Source organism: Plecotus auritus (assembly GCF_963455305.1).
Source record: "Plecotus auritus genome assembly, chromosome: 5".
In the NCBI taxonomy this organism is placed as follows: domain Eukaryota; kingdom Metazoa; phylum Chordata; class Mammalia; order Chiroptera; family Vespertilionidae; genus Plecotus; species Plecotus auritus.
The window spans coordinates 161,254,060-161,278,440 of record NC_137776.1 but is presented as its reverse complement, the minus strand read 5'-3'; the positions used below and the strand labels follow the sequence as shown (position 1 = coordinate 161,278,440).

Sequence of the window (24,381 nt, the reverse complement as noted above, 5' to 3'; positions counted from 1 at the left end):
TTTCTAAAGAAAACTGCTACATCCTTACAATTATTCATCACACAAAAAATGTTATTTTATGATAACATCTGCAGAACAGGCTGCTCATGTAAAGCCTTTTATTCTCAGTCTCGCCTTTCCAACCAAAACTAGGCACAAAACAGGCCCTCAAAATAGCTTTGTGTATGAAAAATTCTAATCATGCTCTTGACATTGTCAACATTTCCTTGACTTGCCATTGTTAAGGAACAAACAAAATTACCAGGGAAAAGAAAACATACAGCTCTTCAAAACTCAAAAATTTTCTCCGTATTATGTCTTGACTTTTATTGATTATGCTCACATCTCAGACCTCATCCTTTTTTAAATTAGGATTTGTGTAATTTATGTATCTGCAATAAAAATAGGAACAAAAACTAATCTACTTGGAAATAAATTGTTAAGATACAGTAATTTTGGCAGGTATTTGTCACCAGTAAATATCTTTGGACTCGTGACAGCCTTTTAGTTTTTATCTGTGAAAAAGAAAGTAACTATATTTTTAGTTTATCTTCCTCAATTATCTTGAGGGCAAAACATCTTTTTTTTTAAAAAAATCTGCTATTCAATAGCTCAAGATAAAATGCAGGTAATTAGCTCTTCCACATGGCTCATCAAAGAGATTCACAGTGCAGTAACAGTTTGGAAAGCAAATGAAGGCACACAGAGTGAGGCTATAGGGTCCAAGCTGCTTAACAGAGCTGACACCAAATTCCTTCCACCTGTGTTCCTCCCGCATCCTTTCCCCTGACTCCCTTGCCTTCAGTAACTACTATCGTGGATTTTTGGTTTATCATTTCCTTGATTTTTTTCTAAACATACTTTAACCACATACATATGAATTCCTAAAAATAGATTGTTTCGTTTTGAATCTTTTTACATTTACACAGTGGATTCATGCTGTAATTTTCTGGAACTGACCCTTTTCACTCCATATCTTTTTTTTTTAAATATATTTTTATCAATTTCAGAGAGGAATGGAGAGAGAGAGAGATAGAAACACCTATGATGAGATAGAATCATTGATCAGCTGCCTCCGGCACGCTTGGCGATCAAGCCTGCAACCAGAGCATATGCCCCTACTGGGAATCGAACCATGACCTCCTGGTTCATAGGTTGATGCTCAATCACTGAGCCACTGTGGCCAGGCTCGGTCCATATCTTATTGCTAAGAGTCATCCATATTATGCATGGAGTTCTAATTAATACGTTTCACACTCTACTATAATATTCCAATTGTGTAAATACTCCACTATTTACCATTCTCTTGTCAAAGCACCTTGGGGTTGTTTGCGGCTTTTGCTATTATGAACAGTGGCTCTCATAGCATAGCTCCTGGTGTGCTTGTGGAAGACTTCTTTAGGAGTGTACTTAAAACAGCTGGTCTTACAGTATATAAATGTTCATCTATACAAATTTAATGAGTATTTGAAACATCATACTGTTTTCCAAAGGGGTCATATCAATTTGCATGACCACAAACAATGTGTAAGTGACTTATTGATCTGTCTTCTCCCACACTTGGTATTACCAGACTCATTTTTTTAATCATTGAGGTTAATTATAAGTTGTTATTGATATTTTAGTTATGCTATAACGTATGTTTCATGGTCTTACTGCTTAAAAATAAACAAAATAAAAGTAAAAGAGCGTCAGGCATGACCAATGATGAAACTATGTCATAAGCCAAAGATTATAATTACAACCCACTTTTGTGTACTTCAGGTCTAGAGCAGGGAAGGGGAACCTTTTTTCTGCCCAAGGCCTTTTGCATATTTATAACATTCCTCGGCCATACAAAATTATCAACTTGAAAATAGCCTGCTATATTTGGTCAAACACTTAATTAACTCACCCCGAATGCCATGGCAGGGCCAGGCCAAATGATTTTGCGGGCCTTATACAGCCTGCAGGATGGACGTCCCCCACCCCTGGTCTAGAGGAAGGGCTCTAGCAGAGGCGGATAGGGGATCCTAGCCCTAGTAAAGACCTCAACGATGGCTTCTAAGAAATATCTTGAAAGGAAGCGCAGAGGCCGTGAGATACAATGCACCACCTGTATGCTGTGCACAGCCCATTCCTCTCCTTTCCAGACTCATCTACTCCGAGGGGCAGCAGATCGAAGGTAATCATACCTCAGATATCTTTGAGTCCTTTGAAGGCGAGATGGTGATGGTTCACCCAAACTTGTTACCGGGCCTAATGGCCATATCACACGAGTGTAGCGGCAACCTCTTAGGAGCCTCTCAGGTGAAAAACTCATCTGAGACTATCTTTTCTCCTAGGATACGGCATCGGGCTCCCCCCCAACTCTCCACTGACCTCCAACATATCTGAGCTGATCAGTCAGTACAAGTCCCACGGGTTTATGGATGTGCTGCACGACAAGTGGTACAAGGTGGTTCCCTGTGGCAAGAGGAGTTTTGCTGTCACCGAGGTAAGGGAAAACTGCGGGTAACATTAACACTTCGCATAGCCTTACCTTGAAGAATAGGGTTTTTTCGAACTGAAAACAACCAATTCCCTTTTATAGATGTGAAACGAATACCCAGAGATCTTAAGTGATTTGCCCAAGGCGTACAGATCATCAGAACCTGCTTCTTTCATGGCAAGGCTCTGCCTTTACGATGTAATTATAAAGAAACCTGCAAAGTGAGCCAGAAATTGGATGATTAAGATAGGAAACTAAAAGGTGAAACAAGAGCCCCGAGAGCGCAGGCATTTAAAAGAGAAGCCAAATAAACCAGCACAAGGTCAGCCTGACATTTAAAAGAAGAAGAAGAAAAATCTAAAGCCAACAATAATGGCTTCAAATAGCTTGCGTTTACCAATAACGCCCAACTATGTTTTATAACACAGACTCTTCTCCTGAGTTCCAGAACCGTGTATCTGATTTCCTATTTGACATCTCCGCTCGACTATCCTATAGGCATCACATATGTAACTTGTCAACAGCTGAATCCTTGATCTTCCTGCCTCAATGTGCTCTTCCTTCCGTGCTTCACATCCTGGCAATGGTACCTCTGTCCATCCTGTTACTGTTTCCATAAACTGGCAGGTGTCCTTAATGCCTCCCACGTCTCACCTCTATATCCATCAATAAGCCACATCTTTTCTTTCTATAAAATATGTCCCAAATATGCCAATCTCCACAGTCATCACTTTAGTCTCCAAGCCATTGTCCCTCACCTGGACCACTGTAAAAGTCTCCCCACTGGTCTCTCTGTTTTCATACCTGCCTTTCTTCAATTAGTTCTCCACATGGAAGATCGCTGTTCTGCTTAGAAGCCTGCAATGGCCCTAACCGGTTTGGCTCAGTGGATAGAGCGTCGGCCTGTGGACTCAAGGGTCCCAGGTTCGATTCCGGGCAAGGGCATGTACCTTGGTTGTGGGCACATACCCAGTAGGGAGTGTGCAGGAGGCAGCTGATAGATGTTTCTCTCTCATCGATGTTTCTAACTCTCTATCCCTCTCCCTTCCTCCCTCTGTAAAAAATCAATAAAATATATTTTTTAAAAAAGAAGCCTGCAATGGCCTCATGTTAATTAGGGAACAGTCTAAAGTACTGAGCATGGCCTGCAGTGCCCTATGGGATGTGACCCTGCCTAATTCTTCATCCTCATCTCATGCCACTTTCTCTTAGCCCCACCACAGTAGTCATTTTAGATAGAGATACCCCAGTGACTTCCCTGCCTTTGGGTCTCTGCACATGCTGTTGCCTCCTCCTCCTTAAATACTCTTCCCCCTGACACTTACCCAGCTAATGCCTTCTCATTATAAACTCTCAGCTGAAATCTCCCTTCTTCAGAGCCTGCCATTGTTCCTGATTCAATCTGAATCATATCTTATATCTCACATTATTTCATAGCCCTTGGCATCATTTAAATGTTATTATTCATTAACATATATTTAATCAGGTTATTATATTAGTGTATTTCTCCTTCATTAGATTATAGGACCTCTAGGGGCAAACATGTTTACTGTTGTGTTCTCAATGCCTGCTTCATAGTAGGCATTCAGTAAGTAATTGTAGAATAAATGAACCAGAGAAACTAAACAATATATATGAGAAGAAGTTGGGAAGCAGAAGGTCAGAACATAAAGCAAGTGTGATATTGGTAGTATATTAGGTTGAATAATGTCCCCCCAAAGTTAATGTCTTCAGAATGTGACCTTATTTGGAAATAGAGTTTTTTTCGGAGATAATTATTGAAGACTAGAGGCCCGGTGCAAGGACTCGGCCCTCGCGGCCCTGGCTGCCTCCCAGCCCTGCGGCCCCGCCACTGCGCCCTCCCCCCCCCCCGCCCCAACACACACACACTGGTCATTCTGGAAGGTCGATCCAGAAGGTCTTTCCACTGCCTGGTCTAATTAGCATATTAGCTCTTTATTATATAGGCTAAGATGAGGCCGTACTGAATTGGGTGGCCCCTAAATCCAGTGATGGTGTCCTTATAAGACCATGTGTAGAGACATACAGGGAAGAAGCTCATGTGATGTCAGATGATGTGGAGTGATGCAGCCATAAGCCAAGGGAGGCTATGGCTTGGCTGCAACCACCAGGAGCTAATTCTGCCTCAGAGTCTTCAGAAAGAACCAACTCTGCTGATATCTTCATTTCAGACTTGATTTTCTGAAATGTAAGAGAAAAAAAATCTTGTTTTAAGCCACCCAGTTTGTGGTGATTTGTTATAGCAGCTCTAGGAACCTAATACTGGTAGATGATAGGTAGGTAGGTAGATTGATAGATAGATGATAGATAGATAGATATTGATTTTACTTAAATAACAGAAGTGTCTTTTCCTAACTCAGAAATCAAAAACCTCCAAAAGAACAGTAAATAACTACAACTAGAAACTGAGACATGTTAGTCAATGCCCTTGACAATTAAGTTTACCTCTATTGTTTTGGACAGCCATGACAAAAAAAAAAAAAAAAAAAAGGAGAAGAATATAAGATGAGTTATAAAGCTGTTTAAAGAGAAAAAGAAATGGAAGTTAGTCTGTTTTTAGTACTAAATTCTAAAATAATTCTTTTTTTAATAACAGAATTGGCAATGTTTGCAAGATGCAAAAAAAATATTTCTCTGGCTAATTATTGTACTGATGCTTCATAGAAGTTGTGAGCAAAGATTTGAAGGAAGCAAAGGGGAAAATGGGAAATTAGAGAACTAACATGTTCTGTTTCTCACCACATAATAGAAACTGTACCAGCGACATTGACTCATTGGTTCTCACTACAACCCCAGAAGGCAGGCATTCTTGACTTTATTGGAAGAGATTTGCATAGCTTTTCCTAAAAGAAATAGTTGTGGGTTTACACTGATCAGCTGAGTTAATTCATCAAGAACGCAAATAAACCAGTTGTGTAACTGGACAATCAATGGGTCTGGGCTGCCTATCACTACTTGAACCAATTAAGCAGAGACAGGGTTGAGTCATATATGAGTGTTTATTCTAATAATTCTGGCAGTATGGGAGAACAGCAGGTCATCCACCAAAATCTGCTCTCCCCCCCACCCCCACCCCCACTTAAGCCAGCTGCAATTTGAATAGACCATCCAATCTCAGAAGGAAGTGGGGGGGACAGGGGGGGTGGCCTAAGAGATCAACCAAAGAACTTGAATGCATGCATATAAGCATAACTAATGGACACAGACAGTAGGAGAATGAGGGCCTGTGCTGGGGGGCGGGAGCGGGTGGGGAGAGGTCAATGGGGGGAAAAGGAGATATATGTAATACTTTCAACAATAAAGAATTTTAAAAAAAGAATGGGAATACAAAATGGGCAGTTTACAGGTAATGTTGGCTAGGGGTTGCAAAAGCCTGAGCGTACGCAAATGGTTGGGAGTTTTCAAAGGGCTGGGGTTTTTCAAATAACTGGGGTTTTCGAAGGGCTGGCTCCTCTGGTTTCTGCAACCAGTAAACTTGCTCATATTTCATTGGCCAAAGTTGTGTCATCAGCTCATGTCTAAACCAACCCACAGTGAGAGTAATGGGATCCCCATGATAACTTACCAACTGTGACTCACCCCCTAGGATTGGTGATGGGACAGCTTCTCTTGAAACATACTCATACAGATAAGGGTGATGACCTAAAAAAAAACCAGCAGTTTTCAACCTGTGGGTTGCGACCCCTTTGGGGGTGGAACGACCCTTTCACAGGGGTCGCCTAAGACATCCTGCATATCAGATATTTACATAACGATTCATAACAGTAGCAAAATTGCAGTTATGAAGTAGCAACGAAAATAATTTTATGGTTGGGGGGTCACCACAACATGAGGAACTGTATCAAAGGGCCACGGCATTAGGAAGGTTGAGAACCACTGACCTAAACAAAAGCAGAACTCCTTTAGGAAGGAGAAGACAAGAGAATGGATGCTAAATAGACAACCAATTACTTCTGCACCTGCTCTGTGGATGGGAAAGTTGTGTCTCTCTCTCAACTGGCCCACTTCCAGCCATATATATATATATACAGTGATGTATTTGGTTGGTCATCCTCAAGAGCCCTCCCAACTTAGATACAGTGACTATGGTTTCCCTTTATAGCATCCTGAGACACAAACACAGGGTGGGGCAAAAGGTTTACAGTTGTGAGTGTGCAAACCACAGAGTTTATTCTTACGTTATTATTTATTAATTGCTGTATTATTTTCCATCTGAACAACTGTAAATAGTTTTAGGTTTGAACCCTACTAGCTGTGTGATACTGGACATGTTACTTGGCCCTTCTGAATCTGTTTCTGCATAACCATCAGGTTATGGTTGTTAAGACAATCCTGGTCCCACTTTCCAGGTCAGCTGAATTTAGAAGGGAGAGAGAAGTGTAGGAAAGAGGAGAATGGAAAAGAGGTATATCCTTAGTTGGAACTTCAAAGACAGAAATAAAAAAGATTCAGCCCAGCCGGTGTGGCTCAGTGGTTGAGCGTCAATTTATGAACCAGAAGGTCACGGTTCCATTCCTGGTCAGTGCATATGCCCCAGTTGGGAGCTTGATCTCCAGGAGGGGGCGTGCAGGAAGCAGCCAGTCAGTAATTCTCTCTCATCATTGATGTTTCTTTCTCTCCTTCCTCCCTTCCTCTCTGAAATCAGTTACCATTATATATATAAGAAGTAAAGAAGATTCTGATGACATTCATGTGTGTAGAGCTAGGAGGGCCAGCCCCATCCTCAGGGGATGTTATGAACACACTTGGAGCTATTCTTGAGAACACACATGGACCACCAGGGATGGTGGTCTGCACTATGGCAGATCCTGGCCTAGGCAATAACAAACTGCTTTTAATGACGCTCACCAGTGTGCATTTAAACAACAATACATATCCTTGTGCAATGACTGGCACATTTGTCTGGAACAACCCAAGACAGAATTTTAGGATGTCACCGAACCTAAAGATGGAATGGAATGAAATGAAGCCAATCTCAGCTCATGGATTGAACTTCCACGGGTCTCTACCTGTTTGCTGCCATTTTTTTTATTTTTTAACCTTTCTCCCGGAAAAGGTCAGAAGATTGTTTGCTATTCCTTTAACCTCAAATATCATGCAATGCTGGGCTGTGTTCGTGTAAGAAACCAGGAACTTATTTTGAAATCAGACAAGACATATTTGAGACCTGCCTCTACCATCAACTTAGCTGGGCAAGTCCCTAACCTACCTCAGTCTCAGCTTCTTCATCTCTTCAGTGGCTCTTGTGCAGAATAAATAAAATAGTCATTAAATGAACATGTCCCCCCTCCTTCTCCTGGGGGTGGGGAGAGGGGTGCAGGGCACAGGGCACCACAAGCAGGTATGTTCTGGAGGGTATCCTGCCTAACAGGCACTCTTGAGGAAGATGTTTCTCTGTTTATTTCCTTTTTAAATATTTTTTTATTAATTTCAGAGAGGAAGGGAGAGGGAGAAAGAGAGATTTAAACATTAATGATGAGAGAGAATCACTGATTGGCTGCCTCCTGCACACCCCACACTGGGACTGATCCTGCAACTTGGGCATGTGCATCGAACCGTGGCATCGAACCGTGACCTCCCAGTTCATAGTTGACACTCAACCACTTAGCCACACCAGCCGGGCTGTTTATTTCTGACCTTACCTTTCAATTACCAGGTACAGTCCAAGTCTATGTCTATTGCCTCAGAGTAATTAACACCCTTTCACTCCAAAAACAGTATCCTAGTTCAGCTAAGGATTATATGGTCACCTAGTAATACTATTAAGACATGAGAGACACCTTTGGCAGTTGGACATTAATACTTGGTCCCTTGTGAGAACCTTGATCTATTCACCTCTCATTTCTCAGCAATCCCAGAACTGTCTAGCGGCAGTCTCTCTGGGGGAAAAACTCATTTTTTCCAAATTCCAGGGCTTTATCTCCTCCCCAGAGTCACCTAGGAAATTGCAAGTCCAATTCTGCAGACCAGACTCTGGCAATTTTCAGAGAAGAATTTTAAATTGCCCTTAGATGTTTCCTCATGATCCTTCCCGCACAACTGTGCCTCTGCCCACAGTAGACTCATCGTAGATCAGTTCCACGGGGAAAGCATATAGCAGGCTTTACATTTCCTTCATTTTCTTTGACTCAGAAAAAAAAATTTTTTTAATTTTTTTTCCAAGTCACTGAGTGAATTTAAGAGCTCCAGGGAAAGTTTTGTAAAATCCGTTATTTGCAAATCAGGAAAGGGAAGACAGCAGATCACAATTTAGCCCACTCCCCAGATTCTTCAAGGAATTATTAAGATATATGATGATACCTCTTTTCTAAAGTCTACTGTAAATAATAGGCTGAATAATGTACCTTTTAACCAACTGGGAATAGTAAAAAAGGAAGAGGGAACAGCACAAAACAGGTATCACACTCAAACAGTTCAAGCAGAGTTTTCCAGAAAACATTTGCAAAGATACAGTTTAAGGAAACCAACCGAAAGAGTGCAGTCTCCCAGACAGGTAAGGTGAAGGAGCCATTACCACACCGAGGCTTAAGGGGGGGACAATGGAGAGCGCCATTCCTAGAACCCAGTGGGGAACAGAGGGGGCTTTCTACCGGAGCTGGCGCCTCTGGTTAGGGAAAACCCCAGTGACCTGGCCGAGGGCCAGGGAGTAAGTGCCTGACATCAGTCTCCGTGTTCCCATCTTCCTCCACTGCCTTAGATCAAGGCAGCCATCTGTGGGGTCCATAGGAGACCTTCCCAGAGCACAAAGCAGGATGGGGAAAGGCGAAGAGTGGATCTGGGGGTTGGGGGAGGGGCAACCAAGAGAATGTCCACATGCCCCCTCATGGCAGATGGAGGCAGGGCTGGGCCAGTTAGAAGAAAGGGCTGCAGCCTGACCATCTGAGAATGCAGCTCCTGCACCTGCAGGCAGAGGTCCACCTGCAGACAGAGGTCCACCTGCAGACAGAGGTCCACCTGTAGGCAGAGGCCCACCTGCACGCAGAGGCCCACCTGCAGGCAGAGGCCAGGCCTTGTGCTTGAAGGAGAGAGAAGTACGACAGGTCCACTGAACGACCCTGGTCTTGGGAGTCAGACCACCCTGGCCCTTCCATGACTATGAGGGCGGCAGCTTTCTGTCGCTGGGAAATTTACTCAGCCCCTCTACGCCCCAGTTTAATCCATATCTTGCTGCGTTGTTACAAGGTTTTCTGTCTCTGAATCCAGGGGTTTCATGTTATTGAGTGCTGAGGGAAACACTCACTAAGCAAGAGGTCAAAGGTTGCGGTGAAAGGAGCTCTATCCTTCGAATCCAGGGAGTTCGATTACATGGGGTAGGAAAAAGGATAAGTAAAGTTTGAAACAGTTGAAAAGTAGATCATCACACTTTTCAGCGTTCATTATGATCAAGGCAAGTGCACAATAGGAAACTTTGCCCCATTCCATCCTTGACCTCACCTTCAACTTGACCCTCAGCCCATCCCTGAACTTACTTACTCCTTGACCTCACCCCATTTTTAGCTGCCAACCTCAGCCTGACCTTTAATGCACTCTTCACCCTTCCCATCCTTGACCTCCACAATCCTGAACTTCCAGTAAGGGATGGGGCCACAGAGCAGGGATGAAGATGTCTGTTAAGGACACTATTAAGTAATTTTTAAAAGCCTAAGTTTAAATCGTGTGTTTTTAGGAGCCTGTAGAGGAACAAATGTAAACATAGCCATGGTGTCAAAATATCCACATCAAAAAGGTGTATGGAAACACTATGAACAAAAATTACCTAACCTCTCTGAGTTTCCTCTTCTGCAAACTGTAGGTAGAATATTTGAGGTTTCTGACATAGCATAAGGAATAGAGATAATGTACATAAAAGTGCCGGACATGTAGTAGTGCTGAGTGGGTGGTATATATATCCATCCTGACCCTACCATGACCCACTGAGTGACGTTGGGCAAATCACTTAAGCTCTCCTAAACTCACTTCTTCACCTTTAGACTGAGAGTGCAGCAGTCCAGCTTAGAGAATGCCGTGGGTCTCAAGGGGGTTCATTTTCGAGGAGCCCTGACCTACCTGGGACACAGGATACAGTGAAGTACCTGGCCTCCATCCCTGACCACGGCCCCAGACCACCAAAATGTGCATCTAAATGCACATTTGAAACCTATTAATATTGTTCCCTGAGAAAACAGAGTTTTCTCATGGCAGATCCATTCTTTCCTCTGTTGATTTGAGCGGCAGGGGGGAAGGAAGGGTTAGTCAACTATACATTGAAAGCCAAAGAAAGCACACAGCCACATCAAGAAGCTTCAATGTTGGTCAATTTTCTGTCCAGTTTATTTTTTTAAAACCCAAATGGAATAGTACGGGGGTGGGCGAGGGGTGAGTTGTACTGCAATCTTTTCTGCTCTTGACAACTAGGTCACGTCTCAGTAGCTCCCTGCCCCCTCTTGTCCCTATCCCTTTCTTTTTCAATTTAAAATGTCACTGCTATTCAACCTGCTGAAACGTAGGGAGAGGCGAGGAAAGTTAATGACTGTAGATTGCTCTAAATTGAAAACCCGTGTATGCCGAGAGCCACCTTGACAGCTGAGTGCTTCCCTTGGAATAGCCTATGTAATTAAGTGTAATATTTAAGCCAAGCAGGGGGTCACATGGAACCTATCCAGGCAGTGCTTTCTGGAAACCTAAAGAAGCACAAAGCTGTTCACGTGTCCTTTTAGGACGTGGAGTGGAATTGTACCGAAGAAAGGGAAACCAATCTCAGAAAAGCCTCATCTTCTTGTACTCTGCTCCCAGAACAAATTCATCCAGCCATCCATCAGGAAACATTGAACTCCTGTGTGCCCTCCGTGCACCAGATGCAGCCTATGGAGAGATGAATACAGAGCTCACACGCAGGAAGAGATAGATCTGTGGGCAAACCCCCTCTACCACACCACTACAGGGGCAGCAGTAGAAGAAGCTACAACGTAGACCTGTGACACAGGCAAGCCCATGATTCACTCATGCAAGAGCAAGAAGGAATCAGCGAAGGCTACCTGGAGGAGGTAAAGTGTGTAGGGGGCCAGACACTGAAGAATGAAATGATACGCAATGCCATTTGGCCCCATCCTCCAGAGATGCCACCCTCCAGGTGGACAGGACTCCACGCCCTCCTACTGGTGCCCTCCTTGGGGATTCAAAAGTTCTAGTTGGTCCCCTTCCCTAGCTCAGCTGTTAGGCAGCCACAGCCAGAACCAGAAGAACATGATAGGCCTTTCACTTTTCCTGTGTTCTGTCTTGGAGTCCCCTCCTACCTCCGCAACAGCGGGGACATCCTTTCTAGTCTCCGTATGGAAGGCAGTCTGGAATAACAGCAAGAATTTCTGCTCTGGAAGTGGACACACTAGGGTTTGACCCCTGTCTCCATCATTGTGTGTCTTTGCAAGCCATGCAGCTTCTAAAACTTCACAGCCTAACCCCAACACCATTATTAATAGTGTCTACTTGTAAATAGTGAAATATATTTAATGAGCTCATTTGTGGAGTATACTTAGCATAACAAATGTTTCCTTCTTCTTTCCTGAGTATAGAGCTGTGCACATAGAAGAAAAACATTTTTGGTAAATGCGGAGAGCGGCTACAGTGTTTGGACAGGTTCAAGCCTCGGACTAATGAGAGGGCACAGTCCTCTCATGGCCACGTGCAAGTCCCAGCTTGGAGGGCAGAGCCGTCCCAGCACCATTATAGCCAACAACTATAGTTGTCATCTTGAACCTATGGTCTGAATGCGTGGCCACACGTGCCTGAGTGATGTGGGCTTGATGGAGTTCAGGTGCATGTAATTGAGTAGGCTTGAAACCCATGAGAATGTTGTAAACATCTTGACCACGCCCTTCTTTGCCTCGTGGAATCTAGCTATGAAATAAAGACACGGCTTGTAGTCAGTGGCACTGTCGATAGCTCTCCATCAGAGAGGACAGCATCCCACCCAGACCCAGCTTTCTTCTCTTGTCTGTCTTTTCTCAATCCTTCACCGCCCCCTCTCAGGGTCACCGAACCTGGCTGAGCTGGTGCAGCACATAAGGCGCCCAACGTGGGGCTGAGTGTGCCATGGCCATGCCGGCTTGCCACAGGTAAATAAGCATATGCAAGAAATTACAGTTGGTGCTCCCTCCCTCAGGGACCCAACTGTGAAAAAGCAGGAGTATTTTATAATTATAAGCATCTTAGAATTCCAACATAAACTTTGTTATGACATATATATTGTACAACTGAAAACTTTTTTGGCAGGACTTGAGAAATACATGATTCTGGCATTTTCTTTATGCAAAGTGCTGGATTAATTAGCTTTTTTTTTTCTTGCTTTTACTTTTGTTTTTTATTAAATTACTAGAGGCCCATTGCACAAAGATTCATGCAAAAATAGGCCTTCCTTCCCCTGGCTGCTGTTACCAGTTTTCTTCCGGCATCCGGGACCCAGGCCTTCGCTCCCGCCGTCGCCTTCCGCCTTCGCTCCAGCCAGAGTCTTCGCTCCAGCCAGAGTCTTCAGTGTTTGCTCTGGCTGGAGCACTGCTCCTGTAGCTCCTTCCGCCCCCCGCCCTTCCTCTCATAGCAGGCATCCTGCCCCGCCGGACCACTCTGCGCCTGCATATGCAAATCAACCCGCCATCTTTGTTGTGTTAATTTGCATACTCACTCCTGATTGGCTGGTGGGCATCACAGGGGTACAGTCAATTTGCATATTTCTCTTTTATTAGTGTAGATAGGGGTGTCATTGGTTGGTTAGATTATATAGGTTTCAAGTGTACAATTCTATATTTTGCAATATACATCATTTGTATATTGCATTGTGCTCACCACCCGGAGTCAAATCTTCTTCCGTCACCATATATTTGACCCCCTTTACCCTTTACCCCACTTCCCTTTGGTAATCACCACACTGTTGTATGTGTCTATGTGTTTTTGTTTGTTTTTCTTGTTTATTTGTTGCTTTCAGTTTCATACCCCACATATGAGTGAAATCATGGTTCTTAGCTTTTTTTTCTGACTTATTTCACATATTATCTTCTCAGGATCCATCCATGTTGTTGCAAGTGGCAGTATTTCATCTTTTCTTATGGCTGAGGAGTATTCCATTGTATATATGTTCCACATCTTCATATGTTGATTAACCATCTTTTATAGTATCATGTTATTCCTTTCTTCCAACTCATCTTTGAGGTTTGAGTGAGAAAACAAGAAGATGGTTTATACAAGCCATTCACTGTTTAAATAGTGAAAGAAAAAACAGTACTGTTTACTGTAAATGTGATGGAGGGTATTTCAAGTCGGGTTGCTGGGTAGGCAGACTGGAGACCAAAGGACAATTCGACAATTCTCATTGTGTTTTCCTCTCACCCCATATCATCACAAGGCTAGGGCGCCTTCTTTGTGGCTCTCTGGTTACTAAGTTTGAATTCTGATACAATGAAAACTAATTCCAGCAAGGGCCCCATCACCTTGGCTAATGACCAGTAAACAGATCTTATGGAATAAGGGTCTCCTCTTTTATACACCAGAGATGCTTGGGGCATAAATTATATTGTCAATCGTTCTTGCTTTTCCTCTGATTAAATTCAGTGAGCTCATGAACATTTATGAATGTTATTTATTTACTATGCAACTAAAAGGTGTGAACAGTGCACAAACTGATTAGGACTATTGGGAGAGAGTCTTTCTTCCATTTTTTTTTTTTTTTTTTTTTTAGATTTCCTTACACTGAAATCTAGGCGTGATCCATCACATGAAACAGGTCTCCTCCCTGATTATTCCCTGTGCTAAGTAGTTGCCTCCAGGCTCTGGAGATTCCAGGCTTGAAGTAAACAAAGCATGAAAGCGTGTGAAGATTGCCATCTGGTGGCCATGATGTGAGATGTCACAAAACATCAGAAAGGAGAGGGCTTCCATTCCAGCTAAAGGTCCAGGTTCCCTGTAAAGCTCCCAGAACGGTCTTTATGAGCCTCGGGTCTCATCGCTTACATTTCTATCGGTCTTATTTTCCAATGTCAGCGATTTTTGCATGTAACCATCTCATAATTCTTCATCTGAAAACTCTTGAGGAAGAAAAGAATAACTTGCTGAAATGGAGGGACCATCAGGCTCCTGATTTCTTCCAACGCACTGTCAACCCTTTTAATTCAGTTACTACAGTGAATGTCCAACTCTCCAGATGCCTCCACAGTGCAGTTTTGAACTGAAAGAGTAACAAAAACTTTTTTCCATCGAAATGACTAAGATGAATCACCAGAGAAAAATGGAAACAATGGCAGTGAGTCCCGTAATAATGCTGAACTAATACAAAGTTTATGAAATGGGGAATAATAGAGCTCAACCTCACGTTGTTATGTCAGATCCAACATCACATCACATCCTCCGTGAGGCAGGAGGAAAGCAAGTCTGGTTGCACACATTCAATGAAATGGTACCATCTTCCCAAGATTGTCTATTCGCTCATTACATTAGTTAACTCTTGAGATAATATTTCTCCTCTTACATACTATTTCTACAGGCACTCCCTCATCTCACCCTTACAATAACCACATGCAGTTGATAAAGCAGGTGTAATTATTATCACTTTTGACAGATGAGGACGCTGCGGCTGGGACAGGAATAGCTCCCGTAAGAGCTCACAGCTAACCGAGGCAGAGTGGAGGCTGGGAAGGGTCTGTTTAATTCCTGTGCTCCCTCCACCACCCTTTAATAGGGTGTGTTGATACCTCCTACTAACACACCCTATTAAAGTAATACACTTTCTAAAAGTTTCCACGCTGATGACTGCTTTCTAAATGATGACCACCGAGGTGCAAATGCTGGAGAAAGTCAGTGAGGATTCCGTAAGAGTGGCTGATGTGCCAGTGAGGTCGGTCACTGGATTCCTCAAGCCATTGATGGAAAGTCTGCAGTCAGTCCCAAAGAATGCTGGACTGGAGGAGTCAAAGGTAATGCTGGTAAAATGCTTAGAGCCGTGAGTGACATACTGTAAATGATATATGGGGTGTGTTCATTAAAGGGACATAACATGCATGTAAGTGCCCACTTTGCGAAGTATTCTTTCTCTACCAGCAGGGTAAATAATAATAAAATTAGTAATAATAAGGATAATGATTTATCATATTGGCTAACATCAGCTTTAATCCTCACACAAGTGTACAAAATATATTGCTGGATGGATTTTACAGATGGAAAACTGAAGTTAAGCAACTTGTCCAGGTAAGATTTGATGCTGGTCACCCTATTTCATAATGGGTCTTTCTATCTGGTAATGCTTCTTTTGGATCTAGTTAATTCAGCCAATTGGGATAATAATTCCGTTATGAAATATTTGAGCCTCCAAACCTCTCCTTTTCCGTTAAACTGTCTGGATCCTGTGGCCTTGTGCCAGTTTCAGCATGGTTACCTGTAGGTGATCTTTTAGTTGAACTGAGGCACAGAGAACATGCCAGCAATTTTTAAATGAGGGAATTTTTGTCTCCTTCACATTGATTTTTGTGGCCTGGGGCTCCTCGGAGTCCCTGTGTTGTTCCTGCAGTGGGAGCACCTGATGTGCTCCTAAAGGAAGAAAGAATGCGAGGGCGTGTGATATTCATCTTCAACTAGTAAAAGGACACGTCAGTTCAAGTGAAGGGGGAGAGAGTGAGACGGCCTAGGACAGTGGTCGGCAAACTCATTAGTCAACAGAGCTAAATATCAACAGTGCAACCATTGAAATTTCTTTTGAGAGCCGAAAACCGACTTCTGCGCATGGGCCACGAAGTTTCAATAGCACTGGCGCGCCCGCACGTGGTATTTTGTGGAAGAGCCACACTCAAGGGACCAAAGAGCCGCATGTGGCTCGTGAGCCGCAGTTTCCCGACCACTGGCCTAGGAGCCACCATCACTCTCAACTCGCACAAGGCTGCGTTGGGCACAGGGTGCTCTGCGGGACGGCCACCCAGGCACCATCCAGCAGAGACAGGGACTGTGCATGAGACATGGATGCGAAGAAATAGGGTGATGGAGACTCTACTCCTGGGAACTGTCTTGAAAAAGACCCGGAATTCTGCATTGTGTGCATTCCCAGGAGCGCGATGATCCCCGGGAGAAATTGTGTGGGATGTGTGAGCAGCCTCTTACAAAGACCCTGGACTCCAGGGCCTGAAACGGGCCAGGGACCAGGGCACCCGAAGGATGTCCGTCCTGGCTTACCCCCTCGGAGAACTGAGGGAATAGGAATAGCACCCCAGTGTGGTGTATTCTCTCATCTGGTCCTTACACGAAGCCTGTCAATGAGGAAGCCTAAGGAGCCTTGGCTGCAGCTCACTCTGCCATCGGCACACACTCACGGGGCACATGCTGTACCCCGGCCCGGCCACTGCGGTGAGCAGCACCAGCGCAGCCCTTGCCCCTCACAGCTTACGGTGTAAGGAGAGAGGGGACCGTGAGGAGCTGAGAAGGTGAAATAACAGCCAGAGGACGGGGTTTATCGCGGAAACCTAGGGGCGGAGAGCAGAAAGGGGGGAGGGCGGCCCCGCTCTCAGCCTCTTCCTCTCCTGTCTCACCACCTCCTCCACCCCGCAAGCTCCCGGCTCCCGCCCCGTCTCCTCTCCTCCACTCCCTCTTCTCTCGCCACCCCCGCCCCGCCCCGCCCCGCCCCGCCCCGCCCCCAGCGCCGCCTATTTCCTGGTCTGGTGGTGGAATCCCGGGAGCCACCCCACCCGGCCCCCCACCCTCCCTCGGCGCAACGGTCCCCGCAGGAGCCAGGCGCCCACCGCCCCCGCACCCCTGCGAGCCTGCCGGGCGCCCACGATGGGAAATGAGGCCAGCTACCCCGCGGAGATGGGCTCCCACTTTGACGACGAGGAGATTAAAAGGCTGGGCAAGCGGTTTAAGAAGCTGGACTTGGACTCCTCGGGCGCCCTGAGCGCGGACGAGCTGCTGTCCCTGCCCGAGCTGTGGCACAACCCGTTGGCGCAGCGGGTGTTCGAGGTGTTCGACGCGGACGGCGACGGCGAGGTGGACTTCGAGGAGTTCATCGAGGGGACCTCCCACTTCAGTATCAGGGGGGACGAGGAGCAGAAGCTGAGGTTCGCTTTCAACATCTACGACATGGATAAGGACGGCTACATCTCCAACGGGGAGCTCTTCCAGGTGCTGAAGATGATGGTGGGGAACAACTTGAAGGACTGGGAGCTGCAGCAGGTCGTGGACAAAAGCATCATCAACCTGGACACGGATGGCGACGGGAGACTCTCCTTCGAGGAGTTCCGAGCCGCGGTGGGGGACCTGGAGATCCACAAGCAGCTGGTGGTGGATGTGTGAGCTTTGGGGAAGAGCGCCACCCAGCAGTGACCTTGACGTCTCTCTCTTTCAAGGTCACCTCAAGACGCGCAGCCACCATGGTCTTTCTGGCTCACTTGGAAGTATTTCTCTTTGTAAAGCCGCATTTTCTGACACCAACCTCATGACCAACTCAGTGTCGTTAATTTTTCACACCGTGATTGGGGGGAACACCGGAAGGAGCCTGGTGGGGAAAGAGGAGGAAATGGCTTTTATAAATGTCTTTGTCTTTGTTTTGATTCCAAGACTAAACTATAAAGAGTGGAGATGAACTTTAAAAGTTAAAAAAATAATAATAAGGAAAAAAGCCCAGCCAGTGTGGTTCAGTTGGTTGAGCGTCGTCCCCTGCACCAGGAGGTCACCAGTTCCATTCCCGGCAGGGCACATGCTGGGGGTGTCAGCCCATTACTTTCTCTCTTCCTCTCCCTCTCTCTGAAGTCAATAAAAATGTATTTTGAAGAAGAAATATATGCTGAGTGGCCAGATTATTATGATCTCTGAATGCATAATAATCTGGCCACTCAGTATATATACATATTACATATACACATATGTAATATGTATATATTAGAGGCCCGGTGCATGAATTTGTGCGTGGGTGGGGTCCAGCCAACCTGGCCAGGGGGAGGGGACATGGGCAGTTGGCCAGCCTGCCTGCTGGTTGAACTCCTGGTCGAGGGGACAATTTGCATATTAGCCTTTTATTATATAGGATATACACTGAGTGGCCAGATTATTATGTGTTCAGAGATCATAATAACCTGGCCACTCAGTGTATATGTATTTATATATATCTTTGCCTTTGTACAGGTTTTTTTAATTTTCACTTACTGACTTTTTTTAAAATATATTTTATTGATTTTTTACAGAGAGGAAGGGAGAGGGATAGAGAGTTAGAAACATCAATGAGAGAGAAACATCGATCAGCTGCATCTTGCACATTCCCCACTGGAGATGTGCCCGCAACCAAGGTACATGCCCTTGACTGGAATCAAACCTAGGACCCTTCAGTCCGCAGGCCAACGCCCTATCCACTGAGCCAAACCGGTTAAGGCTGACTTTTCTTTTTTTATTGATTTGAGAGCGATATTAATTTGTTGTTCCACTTATTTATGCATTCATTGGTCAATTTGTTGTTGTTGTTAATTCTCACCCAAGGATATTTTTTCCATTGATCTTTACGGAGAGTGGAAAGTAGAGAGGGAGGAGAGAGAGAGAGAGAGAGAGAGAGAGAGAGAGAGAGAGAGATGTGAGAGAGACACATCAATTGGTTGCCTCCTGCACACGCCCTGACCCAACTGGGCATCTAACTTGCAACCCAGGTACATGCCCTTGACTGGAAATCAAACCCAAGACTCTAACTACTTAGAGTAACACCAACCAGGCCCATTGGTTGATTCTTGTATGTGCCGTGACTGGGGATCAAACCGGCAACCTTGACTTATCAGATAATAATCTAACCAACTGAGCTACCCAGCCAGGGCTCATGGATTTATATTTGTACACATCCGGTGTCAGGTGAACAGTTTTCATTTCCTTGTGGTGTTTAGGTCTTTGACAGATTTTTAATGTCGCATTGTAGCAACAGGTACGCATATATTTCTCTTGCCTGAGCACCTTTTAATCAACTTTGTGGGCAACAGAAATCATCTTTCCCTTTCCCAGGCTGCAGCCCCTCATGATGCATCTAGAAATCCCTGAGCATATGTAATGCTAGCCAGGATAACCTCTAAAAGAGACATTATTTATATTCTCTGCAATGTGCACAGTAAAATACAGAAATTTTTAAATCATGACCAAGGGTTTGAAACCTGTGGATTGCATTTTCACATTTAACAAGACAAGGAAAAGTATTTCAGGTCTAGAGTGGCTGGAATTAAGCCAATAGCTCGATCACTCTACTTACTATAGTTACCCAAGGCTGTGTGGCATTAACCTTGAACTGAGAGGCTGTTTCTAGCTTCAGCAACTGGAAAGATCTGGCTTTATATGGCTTTTGGGGAAGGAAGACCATATTTACTTCCAAGTTAGAATGCTTTGACTTTTCTCCCTGTTGCTGGTTGCCAACAAAATCTGTACAATTTTTTTTTTTGGGGGGGGGGAGGATAAGTAGTTAACGTTCACTGAACCACTGTCCCAGATAGTTACATTTGTTGTATTATTTAATCCCCAGAGCAGCAATACTGTGAGGTGAGTGCCATCTCCCAGTTTTACAGATGATGCTGTAGAGAGATCTAAATCTTCTCCAAGGTCTCCCAGCTGGTTAGTGGCAAAGCAAGGACTTGAACCAGCCTTTCTGATCCCAGACGGAGAGCTTTTCCCACCTCACTGCATTGTCTCTTATTTTGGTGGTGCCTGTATTTACTGCCTCAAATTATTTCTGATCGTCTTATTACTGAATTCAAATCAAGCCTTAGTTTTCTGAAAAGAGATGAATAGCTTGTCAAGGAGGTCCCACATCTTTGGTATGCATTAAAACACACACACACACACACACACACACACACACACACACACATATTGGCAAGGCAGTCTTAAATCATCTTCCGTCTTCATCGCATCTTAAAAAATAGTGACAGTATTTAGATTAAACTGCTAACAGCAACCAGCATCCTTTGAGTCTATAGAGATCAGTAACAATATGTCCTCATGAATCCTGTATTAACTGCCTGTGTCTGCTCTCTACCATATGTTGCAATCCCCAAACCACTAGATGCTTCTTTTGAAACACAGAAAAAAATATGGACCCAGAGCAGTTGGTTTATCCTCTAAGTTTATCATGCTTTAGAAGAATTCTCAAGGAAAAACCTTCGAGGAATTTTCTTTTTTAATTACAAACTCCATTCTTCACTTATGCTTTTGATCCTCTCTGTTAACATGTAGAGTAGGTAGTTATTCTGGCTACCTTGTTCTATCTGTTTTGCATGACTTGAAAAGGAGAGGTCTTTTTCAAATGAAACATCATAACACTGAACGGACACTAGCAGTAAAGCCCTGTAGATCAACAGATTCAATCTAACAGCTCAGAGGCTAAATCTGACCCACAAATAAATTGTTTCGCTGTTAGTTTTGCAAGGTGTTTATCCTCACAAATACTTTATTTGCCAAAATCTTCAAAAAACGGAAGATTTTTTTAAAAATCAAAGTTAGCATAAAGGAATGCAAACCATCCCAAGATGGGGTGGGTGGCCTTTTCTTGGCTAAATTGCCTCTGAAGTGTGGGCTGAAATGAGGTCTCACTGGAGAGACTGACTAACTGGCTCCACTCTTCAGGACAAGAGCTCTAGATGGACTGGCGTGGTCATTCTTTTCAAAAATAAAACAGCTGGTCATAAAATATTTATCCCAACAAATGGTATTTTTAGCAACTGCAACAACAGAAGAGTTCGCATAACAAAAACACAGCTGTATCACATTTCAAACCGCTGTCTAATAAAAGCTAAGGGGGGAAATTTAAAAATGGAGAAACATTAATATGTTAGGAAAGGGGTTAATAGCTTTTTTCAAACTTTTCTGAAATGCGTAATTGGGCAAACAATATAAATACGATTCAGACAAAAGGAGAGGGGGGAAACAAGCATTGGAAACTAGCCTCAGTGATTGGAAAAATACAAAGGAGACCATTTAAAACAGGAAAGCAGGATTAGTTATAGAGCAGGGTTATTGGAGGAGTGAGCATCCGTGACTGGGGCATCGCCGGCAGCACTGGGAATGGCTGTCAACAGTGGCTGTGGTACACGCCAAGTCAAAACAGTTACAGCATCTGACCTGGTAGCCCCACCCATTGCAATTTGGGGAATGGTTCCTTATTGATTAAACCGTTCCGTGAGACTGGGTGGGCCAGAGTGAGCTTGGAAGGACTGAGGGAAGCCATCAGTGACTGAGATCTGTCCCTGGCTAAATCCTGGGACACTCTTCTGTCCTCGGCCCTTGGGAAGTGTGGGCTGTGAGCTATCAGCCGAAGCCACAGGTGAAGCAATGAAGAAAATAAAAAACACACTTTTGTTTGCATTTCTTCGCTCTCATTACGCAGCTCTCGACAACATGAGGCTGGGCTGTTAACTGCCTCTCTGGATGTGATGTTTCTTCTCGCGTCACAACTGCAATCATCGTTTTGTGTGCCTCCCTGAAATTTATTTTAAAGATTTGACACTGAATATTCATTGCTCCTCTCCTCCTCCTCCCTCCGACCAGTGATACATGTCAAGTTGAGTCGGTCCCACCTTATTCGAAAACAAGTTCTCCGGGGATGGGGTGTGTGTGGAGCGGGGGGGGGGGGGGGGGGCAGGGGGGGCCAGGTGCACGTATCCCAGGCACGTTTACCCCAGGGGACCGGGGTTCGAGCGGCGGAACTGCGGCTACAGCTGTGCATCGCACTCAGCCTCAGGCACAATGTAAACATTTCCATTGGCGCTCACAGGCAGATTACTTTGGGTTTTCAATTCAGATGGTGAGTTTTGAATAAAAACGTTTGCGAGTTGTTAGAGGGAATAGACAGAGCTCAGATGGCCAGGGATCTGTCAATGGTGTTCGTTTGAAAGGCAACGTGGCTTTGGCCACAGACAGACGGGATCCACAGCCTGGTGCCCCATTCATTAGCGGTGTGATCTCGGGTTAGGTCATTAATCTCTATGATTAATGGGGATGATAATTTACTTAATGGGGTTATTACAAGATCACACTACCCATATATGGTATTCGGTACACATATTAGATGCCCAATTTTATAAAGTAACCACCTCTATTTGTCTATTAGTGTGTGGGTGTAAACAGAAATTGAAAGAAAGAAAGGCATAAAATAAGCTGAAAACAGCCTATTTGTTACTAAGGTAGTAAGAGGAAAATGAGACTATTGGAGGGAAGCTGTGTGTTCAAAGGCGAGATGACTCACTGTGTGTTACACTTTTCTTCTTCATCTTGGCAGCGCCTTATAAGAAAGCAGTGCCCGTCTGTTTAGTGTTTTGCCGAATGGTTGGTGATGTTCAAGTGCAAAGTGAATTGCCGCAGTTTGCTCCTCATCCGTAGCAGTAATAACACAGTGAATCCTTCTGTGATGGCTAGTTCCTGTATCCATTACAACAGGTGCAGGCCAAAAGCTATTTCCAAACACATTTGCATATACTTTCCAGAGATGAAGTTATACAATCGACACCACCTGTAGAGAGATGTTCCAGGAAAGCTCTAGTACCTGTGTGGCCCTCGGGCCCCGAACACCTCCTCACAAAGCCCTACTGTGGCCCAGCATTCCTCTCCTAGGGCTGGCTTCTGCTGGCATCCTCGGGTGGTCTGCCCAGTCTTCCTGCCTGTGTCTCAGCCTCCTGGCCCTGGACCTGCTCTGTGTCCCTGCTCGCCTGTAGTCATTAATTCACCGGGGGTCTTAGAGCCGGTCTTGGAGCCTGAGCCACAGCCTGAAGTAGCGTCATGGAGGAAACCAGATCTGTGGTCCAGGCTCCACCAAAGCCCGAGGTCTCCAAGCTCTGCCCCTGAACCCTGCCCCCTGGGTACACTTCCTGGAAAACCTGGGAGGCCTAGCCATCCTGAACCGGGCCCGGCTGGCAGTTTCTCCCAGATTGGGAGTGGAAGTGGGGAGAATGAAAGAAAGGAAAATCCCTTCCGGAGGATGGGAGGATCACCCCCATCAGTCAAACGAGCTCTGGCCGGCTGGTGTGGCTCACCGGTGGAGTGTTGTCCCATGCACCCAGAAGTTGCTGGTTCGACTCCAGGTCAGGGCACATGCCCGAGTGTCGAGCTCGATCCCCAGTAAGGGGCGTGCAGGAGGCAGCAGATTGATGTTGATGTTTCTATCTCTCTCCCTCTCCCTCTCCCTTCCTCTCTCTCTCCAAAAATCAATAAAAACTTAAAAAAAAAAAAAAAAAAAAGAGTGTAGGCTCTGGAGCCAGACTGCCTGGGTTCAAACCCCAGCTCTAACCTTTGCTAGTTATGTGCCCTTGAACAAGTTACTTCACCCTTTTGTTCCTAAATGCCCTCACCTATAAAATGGAGATAACAGGACCCACCGGATAGGTCGGGATAGGTCGTTATGAATATGAAACAAGTTGCTGCACTGATAAAGAGCTCAGAACTGTGCCTTCCACATGTTAAGTGTTAAGTAAATATTGATGATGATGATGATGATGATGATGATGACCAAAAGCCTCCAGCAAAGGGCTGACACCCAGGCATCCCAGGGCTGGCCCTCCCTCACGACGCACGCCTCATGCACCCTACCCCTTAGTCGCAGTCCGTTTCACAACCCCCTACATCACTGTGCCAGAAGGTCACGCCTTTCCTTTTTTGTTTCCACCACCGTAAGCTTAGAATGGGCACTTTTCCAACCGAGCCTCCATTTCTGCCTCTCTTAGTCTAAACCTTATCTCCTGAGTCAGCTTCTCCACAGAGCCCAGGGGGTGTGGGTCAGGTATCACAGGGTATACCTGTTTGCTTCCTCCCCAGACTCAGGCTGATTAAAGGCAAGGACAAAGCCCTCCTGTCTCCATCCCGTGGGACTTTGAAGAGTGCCTGGCACACAGTAGGCACTCAGCCTATCCAAAGGTCCATCCTTCTGCATGACTGACTCTTGCCATCGATGTCAGTGACTG

The 24,381-nt window shown here is 45.0% G+C and overlaps 2 protein-coding genes across 3 annotated transcripts in view; both read left to right on the top strand.

Annotated features, from left to right (window-relative positions):
* Window positions 1-24,381, top strand: part of GRIN3A (glutamate ionotropic receptor NMDA type subunit 3A) — a 149,882-nt gene that overhangs the window by 111,751 nt on the left and 13,750 nt on the right. Inside the window, exons 6-7 of one of the 2 annotated variants that reach the window (XM_080669906.1) lie at window positions 2,304-2,455; window positions 7,116-7,247. In XM_080669906.1, coding sequence (XP_080526032.1) covers window positions 2,304-2,455; window positions 7,116-7,133 — 170 coding nt within the window. In that variant the 3' untranslated portion in view covers window positions 7,134-7,247. Of the gene's footprint in view, window positions 1-2,303; window positions 2,456-7,115; window positions 7,248-24,381 lie in introns of those variants that run through there. The other variant, XM_080669905.1, reaches the window with a different exon arrangement.
* On the top strand, window positions 17,142-18,059 carry PPP3R2 (protein phosphatase 3 regulatory subunit B, beta). Its single transcript, XM_080668742.1, has one exon. It carries the CDS (start codon window positions 17,252-17,254, stop codon window positions 17,762-17,764), a length of 513 nt encoding a protein of 170 aa, XP_080524868.1. The 5' UTR covers window positions 17,142-17,251; the 3' UTR covers window positions 17,765-18,059.

Coding starts and splice junctions, on each gene's coding strand:
- PPP3R2 (XM_080668742.1), top strand. CDS start 17,252: ATGGGAAATGAGGCCAGCTACCCCGCGGAGATGGGCTCCCACTTTGAC.